The 10,069-nt window shown below is 38.7% G+C and overlaps 1 protein-coding gene across 16 annotated transcripts in view; it reads right to left on the bottom strand.

Annotated features, from left to right (window-relative positions):
• Nucleotides 1–10,069, bottom strand: part of LOC105569254 (glutamate receptor ionotropic, NMDA 2B) — a 160,524-nt gene continuing 150,455 nt past the window's right edge. For 12 of the 16 annotated variants that reach the window (XM_012025571.1, XM_012025565.1, XM_012025566.1 and 9 more), the window contains 3 exons: nt 8,653–8,769; nt 7,344–7,445; nt 1–6,773 (listed from right to left, as the gene is read on the bottom strand). In XM_012025571.1, the coding sequence (XP_011880961.1) occupies nt 6,716–6,773; nt 7,344–7,445; nt 8,653–8,769 (277 nt within the window). In that variant the 3' untranslated portion in view covers nt 1–6,715. The remainder of the gene's footprint in view (nt 6,774–7,343; nt 7,446–8,652; nt 8,770–10,069) is intronic. The other 4 variants (XM_012025574.1, XM_012025579.1, XR_001009487.1 and 1 more) reach the window with 3 other exon arrangements.

Below are 10,069 nucleotides of genomic sequence, written 5' to 3'. Positions count from 1 at the left end.
TGTCAACACATTAAGCAAGAGGCGAAGAAAATATACTAAGCAAGAGGAGAAGAAGAATGGTAACGCCTCGTACAAAACAACAATGTTTTATTGGAAACAACATACAATCACGTACCACGTATGTTCCTTATAAGCCCTTTTAATGTTCGTGCGTTCTGCCAAGACGTGCACGTTACAAATACAATTGCTCCGAGTTCGCGGAGCAACCCCGTTCGACCCATTCGAGTTTCACCCTCGCCCGTTCACTCTCGCCGCGGAACTCACGAACGCCGTTCCATACGGGCAATAGTTTCACTTGACGATATCGCGTGGGCTCTTTTGCTCTCCCTTGGGCTAGAAACACGTAGTAAAATATCCCAGACCCAAGAGAGACAGACGGAAGTAGAGTCGGAAAAAGAGGGAGCAGGGACCCTTATTATTGCCGCAAGGGTCCCGATCGCGAGGTTTCATTTCCGAAGCTGCGCTCGCTATAAAGGGCTTTGCCTAAAGGGCTAAATCCTAAAGGATTTTCTGTTTGCTAATCCTAGTCCTCGGCGACAAAGACGGAAAGCGAGGACGAGAGGATCCATCGGAGGAGACTTCCTATTATGTACATACAAGTACACCGACGAGTACGATATACTATACACGAGTTCATACACCTCAGGTATGCGCATACTCATATGATCTAATTGTGATGTCACAGCAATCTTTTCGGTTGGCACAAAACGGCGCGACCCTTCACGCTCGGATGCGGCGCCTTCGGTGATTTCATATCTAATCTAGGGTTAGAATTTTCTTTTCGCGACAATGAGCTCTGAGATCGTAGCCGCAACCATTTCGATGCAACAATCGAACGTTATATCGCGAGGCGATGAAAATAACTTAATTTTTCGTTGATTCGCGCGAGTACACCTTTCGAAAATAATGGGTAAATAAAGACAACTCTCCAATTTACTTAGAATTTAATTTATACAAGAGTACAATAAGCGAGAAATTTAAGGAAACTTTAGATAAAGAAAGATAACGTAAATAATTACGTTTTAATACTTCAATCACTCGTGTGTGTGACCCGACTAGTTTTGAAATAAAATAACTTTTGGACCATAAGTCGCTGAAAAGTGGCGTTTTTATTCGTTGTATCGGCGTCGTATTCGTTGTACCTCGCGCAATGCAACGTAAATTTATCATTTTTCACGAAGAATATTTAAAAAGAGCGACGTTAATATTCTTTACTTTATATAATCTACATTTTTTAAAAGTTGATTAGTTCGATAAGACACCAATTTTTTTTACGAGACGTACCGAATTGCTGCAAAAGATTGATCGTCCACTTCTTTTGTGACACTTGCGCAATTTTGATCAAACAATTAATCAAAACGACTGATATGATTTAATTTGTCACCTACAAACTTCTAGAATTACTTATAAATCTTTTATTTGAATACAAAATTTCGGCCGAGACAGATTTTGCCCGGCAAGAGAATGTCCTTGTTTGAATAGTTCATCTTATATACACATAGAGAGATTGCGATCGAAAGAGTTTCGGCTAGCAATAGAAAGTTTAAAAGGCGAGGGATTTGAGTCCGACAGAGATCACGAAAGAAAGTCGTTTGTCATCGACCCTCGGAAAAATTCAGCGTACGTCTAATAGTTACAAGTATGGGGAGTTCGCAGCGACTACCATACTGGAAATTATTAAGGCCGCTATTTCGTGTGTGCGCACAGTGATTTTCTTTCAGGGCTTTCCAACCACTCCGATTGACGAATCGTTGTGATAGATTTCACGTTGTTACAAGCATTGTCCTGTACATATTGTAATTGAGTTTCGCAATCATTTGAGTTATATAATAAGGAAATATAAGTAAGAAAATTACGTAAGTTAGAGGGTAAATTTTTCATCAGCTTTAGTTATATGAATTAAAAGTGCGTATCTTGAAATAAATTTTACAAGTATGAAAATTTGTAACCTCCGTTTATGCGTGATTCAAGTTTAAGGAACATCGTAACGCGAGCTGCAGTAGCGATAATATTGCACCGTAATAATTTTGGAATGATTTGACAGAAACAAAAATAAAATATAGTTTACAAGTAACAAGAATCCTAGAAATAATAAAATTGAAGCTCATATGCAAATCAATTTGGATATTAAATAACCTCACGATCCTTATCTGCGCTGTAGCGCAAAGTTACTTTTCGCTGGTGCAATCTAATTTTCGCTTGTAGCACTCGTCGATTCTTTCATTCGCATAAGATTGCGTCTCGCAGAAAACAAACTCTTGCGCAGTGGTTTAACTCGCTACACTCACTTCTCTTTATAAAACCTACAATTGTGTATATAAAGGAAACGTCTGACAAATGCAAATCGATTTGTGTCATGCTCTAGTCGATTTTCATTTCTTTCGCAATTCACGCGCTGTATCGCTGTGTCACCTCGCCGTAGATAAAAACCAGCTCGAAGTTAGGCAGTGTCTGGAGTACGTCGCTCCACGATCAATAGTGACTGCTTTAACATCACATTCGATATAAAGGCCCACGGCGTATATATATTCACATATAAAATTAATTAAATCGCATCGTCCGCGCCGTTTGCAGTTTCAATAGACGCTCAAGCTAATCGTGCTCTGAGCGATATTGAAAAAGCGACAGGGAATATGTGTTACAATTCCTCCGTAGTATTAACTCCCGCGTACACATAAATTCTCACGTGTTCCATTAGCGTTTAATGATGAGTAATTAATAAATCAAATCGTATGATTACTTCATCCTATTAATCTTATTAGTTAATTAAGCTAATGGATCGCTAATCGTTGCGCCGACGTAAATAATCGTGCCGTATGATAACGCACGGTAATCCACTTGATTAAGAGGACTGCTCGATAATAAACGCATTTCGAGGAGCTTTCTCACCGCGCCGTGGCAGACAGTTGGCAAGTTCGAGCGATACCGAGATAGACCGCGAGTGCGCACACCATACAACGGGAAATTACCGAAATGCAGGGGCACTTTGCATTTGTAGAGAACGGTCGCTCGGGTGGATTAACATAATCGGCAGGTGCAAGCTTACGAATGCACACGCATGCAGTGGGTGGGGAAAGGGAGACTTATAGCAGCTGAGACGTAAAGCGAAGAGGAATCGCACGTGTGGAAAGTTCTCGCCGCCTGAGCGAATCGCGAATGCACTCTGAAATCAACAAGGATCGAAAATCCTTGTCACGAAGTCTCATACTCCATTCAGACCTGTAAGGGGATTGGATCCGTTCCACACGCTCGCCCGAGAGTTCTCAGCGTAGCAATGGGAATCCATGTGTGAAAAAGACCTCGCGTATATAAGGATCTTAGCTTTAAAAGTTTAATTAGAATCATATGGCATGTGTAATAGTTTGGAGCTGGCAGTACTGCCATAATCAGCTTTGGATTATCCAAATATCGCACGTATTAACGCAGTTTGCAATTTTTATTAAATCGTATCGAACATCGTATGTGCATTTCAGTGTTTTACCCGTTTAGTATATAAATTCTCGTAAAAATGTAACAAAGTATTTCCGTTATTCTAAGTACAGAAAATTCTTATAAATTATATTTAAACATACGTAAGAGTCTATGCAACAAAATCAAACGATTAAAATAGTAAAAAAGTATTGTGATAAATGAAATAATTTGATAAAACAAATTTATTGTTAATATTTCGTGTGAAAGAAACAGTTTTCTAAAAATTTAAGCTACACAGTTTTCATACACGCTCAATGGACATAGAAATATACCTGAACGTGTAAGATCACTTACGCGAATGTCCGAGCACATAGAAATTTCAGCGACTCTGCCGGCTCCATTATTATCATAATACATTCGAATACACCATGCCAATATTCTGGGGATAATTATCTCGCACTTGACTTAACAACGTAACATTTCCCTTTATCTTTAACAACAACAGTAACAACATTTTTTTTTTCTTCCGACAGCAATGTCTTAAAATACTCCGCGGATGACGAGGATTTGCGTCCCAACTCATCCACGCACGCACATCGCACAATAATTACAGATAGTTAACGATTTTATGGATGGGATTAAGCGAAATTGATCGCGAGCATCTCGAGGTCTTTCGTATTTCTGCCTACGAAATATGCTCCGTTTACTTTATTTCGCATACAACTTAATAACGTGCACTGCAAGTCTGGAAAGCATAATTTTACTAAAAGTAGCCAAAGAAAAAGCAGAAACTCAATGATGATAAGTGTAAACTGATAATAAAGAATTCTTTGGAATGTTTTCAACACGTCATTATGCGATTAACGAGCTTATTTTGCGCGCAACATTGCGGTAACACTTTATGTTTCATTCTTTGAAAAGGAACACTGTAACCTGCAATGCACTTTAAAGCTAATACGAGTGCAGTTATGTACAGCGACGTAAGTCTTAAAATTTTTATCTTAATTCTTGAATCCGATGCGCACGTGAAACTCGAAATCGCTCGAGGGGGTTCGTTATTTCGAGTAATCGTCATCCATTGCGGATTGTCAGGATGTTGTATCGAAGACTGTAACAACATTCTTTCTTCAAGACTATTAACGACTTACGCGGTCTACAAAAATCTATAAAATTTACATATAGTTTTGCAAAATATCTAAGAAACATATAAAGAATTGTTATCGACTGATCGTTTTTCTGCAGATTCGACATAAATCGCAACTTTAGGCATCGCGTTTTATTAATAGAGATGTAAAATATTTCACACAGATGCGAACATTTATCAGTTTTTCGTTTGTAATATTTTTGATTCACTGAACCGTCATTGTTGCCCTTTTCGTTTGTTGATTATGTTTATTCTTGCTTGATATTCTCTTTTTCCGATTTAAAAATGACCTGTCCTGACACTCCGCTATACGCGCGCATTATGGTTCGACTTTTATCTCATATTTATATATGTTACTTCTTCTTTTTGAGCATATTACGTCTTCAAGTAGGTTCCTTTTTAGAATATTTCATTGTTTTGTATGTGACCATATTAAATATATATGTTATACTATACTTTTTTATAGTTATACGGACTCATTGACACTAACTTTATTCGACATACAGGCTTATATATCATGTAAATATTTCGTATGGTACACATTGACATTTTCCATCAAGATATCGATTAGGTTTCTCAGTTTTTGGATTCTTTTCGTGTCGTTCGCATCGACGTATTACCATATGACACTTATTTCAAAACTGGCACGAGTTCGTACAAATTTTTATGTGTCCCTTTTAAAAGATTTAGGAATTTCATAACTATCTATTGCATTGTTGGTGCCTGAATAATATGTGCCTTTTTCTCCGTGACCTTGGTTCCAGCTATCAACAGTAATTGAAATTTTTCCAATTGTCTTTCTTGCACTGGCGACTCCTCTAAGTAATTATATTTCAAGTTATATAAAATATAAATTAAATATTAAAATAGATCAAAGATGACAAGGGATAACTGACAGAGAACAAGAATTATTTAAAATACAAGTAAGATACACTTACTACATGTGTTTTAAATAATACATATGTATACATAATACAACATAGTTAAAAATGCAATAAGCCTTTTCAATAATTTTATGAATAACATATCATAAATTAAAATTAAATCAGAAAATACTTAGATTGAAAATCGACATTAAAATATTGATTCGTGTCTTAAAAAAAAATAAATTGAAATTATTCTCTCTAAAAATAGCAGTGAGATAAATAAATAAATATCCAGATTTATAGATAACATAAATGCTGAAAGGTTAATGAGAAATTAGGATTAAAATAAATGAAAACGCACAATTCACAATGCGATGATCTAATTGTTTCTATTTTTGCAAAAGTTCCATCAATATCTATATAAAATTTCTACTGTTGTTCATTAATTTACAATTATAAAAATATATAAGTATTTAATGGAAAAAAAATGATATATTTAATGGAAACTAATTGCTTCAATGAGATAATTGCGTCTTAAAGTATTCTAAAATAATTAAAAGTTTTACTTTATTCTTATCAAATTACCTGCCATATTTCAGAACGCCTAATAGATCATCTAGTGCGTTACGAGCCGTGTCCAGACGATTTTAGGCACAGGTTTGAAATTTGGAAACGAATCTCTGCACGTACACACAACTGCGTGAGCGCGAAGCAGATAGCTTCGATGCCTTGTCGAGATCGTGTTGTTAAAAATAAATCCTTCGCATATCGAAATCCGACTCGATTGCAGAGTGTTCATCCAAGCATCAACGACGATTCAATAACTTTCCGAGACATTCCCTCGCAACGATCACTATTGTTGTGTGAATGCAATTACCACGCAAGTGCATTTCTTCCGCTATTTCAAAGGACACGTAATAGGATGCATTTCTCGGTAGAGTAACGCAAGTGTCAACAACAAATGCACTTTCTCGAGCCACAAAATATCCTCGAGTGGTGTCTTCTTGGTCTCTAGTTGATTCTCGATCATTGATAGGCACTGACGACGTTCCTCCTCTCGTTGTTTCACCGCGCGCGCGACGACAGTTTCCGAGGATCGATATCAGCGGATCAGCGTCTTTGTCCGAACGAAAGGTTGATGTGAGGGTGGGGCTCGTTGTTCGAGGCAGGAGCAACAGGACACGATTTCCTTTTCAAATCGCGTCGTTTCCGGAGTCTTCTCAAGGGCTCTTCAGTCTGTCCCATATGCTTCCAGTATGGAGCAATTGGGCGACCGAAGCCGATCCTCTTACGATCACAGAACTGTCTCCATTTCGGCGATTTCCGTCCTGGTAGCGTCATCATCCGGAATCCTATGACAAGCAATCGCTTACTTTCGTAAAATCTTAGGTATTTCCGAGCGCTAAAAATAAACAGTTGTACAATATTGGCGAGACACAAGTTCAAGAAAATAACAGCTCTAATGTGAAGTGTGCGAAAGGAACGAAAGTCACTGTGCTTAAAATTTATTACATTAATACAAAGTAGAATAAGTTTGGAGAATAATACTTGCATATAAATACACGTTACGTTGTTACCAGGAAATAAATAAAAAAAATCCAATAGTTCCAACAATTACATACATTTAAAACCTTAAACATAGAAATACGTGTTCTGAAGTTCGACGTAATAGATTTTGTGTCGCTATGTAATGCAGCTTACGTCATTTATTAAAATTAAATTAATGCTAAATCATGCACTTTCAATGCGTACAATTGGTAAATCTATAATAATTGGATGGTACGATTAAAAATCCATTTACATAATAATTGAGCGGTACGATTAAGAAATTGTTCATCTTGCAAAATATTTTATAACGTCGTGTAACATTGCATTTTAATAATCGGTCTTTACGACGCCCCGTAATTCCTCGTCTTTGTTACCTGTAAATCTCCGTGGGCAAGAACGTCTCGGCGTACTCTGTGCTGACCACATGATTCCTACTCATATCCCTCGGACGGGCAACCTCGACGGCATCGATGTACCTGAATATAAACGATCGGGGATTATGTCATCGCCATCGTAACATCACGGAAGTTGCCTCCTACACGTATAAAGTAAACTTTATCATGCTCCCCGTCTTCCTCGTCTTCGCCCCGGTCTCACGGCACTTTCTCAATATTCCCACACCCCGAATTAATTTTCTCCCCGCGTCGTTGTCTCGCCGTCGCCGTCGGACATTACAGGTAATTAATCGATTAACCGCCACAAACCACAACAGGTAATTACCTATAATGTGCACGCTGTTGTGCACCGACACGCCTGAGTTATCTAGCTGATTCCTTTCGGAAATCGCATGCCATGCTCTCGAGCACATTAAAGTAAAAAAAGAAAAAGAAAGAACAAGTCCGTGATAATAAGAACGGCACGAAAGTGTATGAACGAGAGATACTTGATGCGTATAACTTATGCAGACGATCTACCAATCTACAGAGAAGCGAAAAGCGGCTATACCTAATCTCCACGTCCCTGTTTTTCTACCTATTGGTCTCTAACGAGGCGCCCGCCGTCGTCGATCCGCGTGACGCTCGGCGTCTCTTTGTCTCTTCTTTCGCTGCACATTCTCTTTTCTTCGTTATAGTAAATAGGTGAAGTCAAGGGGAACGGAGGTTGCGCGAGTTTACGAAACAACAGAGCCTCGCGGGATCGCGCGAGTCGTGGCAAAATTTTTACGATCGGTGGAACGAACTTCTTCTACACCGTGTGAGACCGATTGCAGTGACGTAGGAACGTAGCTAAATTCAAAGTGTGAGTGCCAATTGTGTCGTGGGATCAGAGTGTAATTATATGCAGAAGGATGTTTCGATATTTTAGAGAAATGGGGGCTTGGCAAAAGAGATTTGCTCTCGTATGGAGCGATTCGTCAGCGATTACAGCCCGCGCTGCAGAATAGTTTTCGATCAATTGTAAAAAGGCAGGTCGTAGGCAACTGACGACAATTATTAACAGAGTGCACTAAAATGACTTGCATAGACTGTGTTAGATGTTTTTGTGTTATTGTCCAAGATGGGCAGACGTAAAATGAATCAGAGCGGCATCTGTTAGCGGGACGTTCTTCTCTAAAAAAAATTCTGGCAAACGAAATTGTTACAACAGAGAGAATTTGATCGAAGCAATAACGAAAGAATATTTTAGTGTTAGTTCCTGCGTCACTGAACGCTCTTACGTGTAGTTTGGGCATTGCGGACTTACGAATCGAAGTATGGCGGTAGCGGATGCGGAGCTTCCACCGCCAATGGCTCCGGTTGTGTAAGGCGGTCCGAACTTTGGAAGCACCCTCGCCACCAGCCGAGACTTCCGGATTTCCTCCTTTAAAAAAGCCGACGTGGATATGTGCCAGACTTCCTTCTCACGTTGTCGAACCACCAATTATCGCTTAACATGACCCAAATAAACCATTTCCCGTTCACTCGAAACGACACCCCGAGACACCCCCGTGCAATACTCCACGCGGGTGGAGGTCTTTTCTTTTCTTTTCAAACGACGGACGGTGGATTCGCTTCTCACGAAACAAGAACAGGTTTTCCGATTATCTACGCAGTGAGCATGTGGTACCGCAGACGGACAATAGAGAAGAAATCAAGTGCGCGTGCCAATAATTGATACGATATCAACGCACTTACGTAAGCATAAATATGTACACAATATACAGGTTTCCGAAACTAAATAGAAGTAGCAAAGCGAGCGTTTTCAATGAAAGATATCTAAATGAATTCACCCCTTACATCACATTTTTACTCATGAAAGATGCAAATTTAATTTTTAGAGAAATACATTTAAATTACAAATTTTTCAAGCGCCAAAGAAAAAAGAAAATATTAATGTCTGTTAATAAATACTACTTAATATTGCATTTAACATATTGCGATTTTAATATAAAACAGTAAAGCGTGAAAACCAGATCCTGTCAGCAACGAGGAAAGAGGTGAAGAAAAGAAGAAACGAGATAGAATCTCTAAGCGATATTAAAAGCCGTCGTCACTTTTGACGTCTCATCGAAAACGCACGTTTCGCCCTATCATAGATAGATGCATGCTGTGCAAACAAGTTTCCAAGTGACGTTAGAAAGTAGGTTACTACTTAAGCTCGGCCCGTAAATTATTCGTTTTGGAGGATATACGGGCTTCAATGTTGCCACTTGTACAACAATGATTTCCGTAGTAATTAAACTTTAGCGTGGAAATTTGCATGAAGAACCGAGCATAAGTTTGTTCAAGATATTAGAACAAAGACAAATAGAATAACTGTGCAACTGCATGCGTAGACTTTTATCACGGGTCCACTTCCGCTTTGCGAAGTAATTTCCGGAGAAGAGCGAAGAGTATGTGGAAAGATGAAGAGACTCAAAAGAAAGCTTTCTAGAACAAAGGCTTCCAGTTTTGGAGATGGAAAACAAGCGACAGCACTCTGCGAAAAGTATCGCTCGTGAAAGCGTGAAAATCGTAATCTAGAGAAGAATGATAGAATGCGTAGTGTTGGTCGGCGGTTTAAACGTCTTGTTTTCTTGCCGCGAAAACATTTCCTTGCTCAATTAAATTATGCTAATTAATCTTTCAATGTCGACACTGAATGTAATTCTGCAACGTATTAATTGTTGCCGGATAGAAAA

The sequence above is a fragment of the Vollenhovia emeryi genome, unplaced genomic scaffold (genome assembly GCF_000949405.1).
Source record: "Vollenhovia emeryi isolate VEMERY1.0 unplaced genomic scaffold, V.emery_V1.0 DF939125.1, whole genome shotgun sequence".
NCBI lineage: Eukaryota > Metazoa > Arthropoda > Insecta > Hymenoptera > Formicidae > Vollenhovia > Vollenhovia emeryi.
Note: the sequence above shows the minus strand (reverse complement) of the source record. Positions and strands in the feature narration are given on the sequence as shown.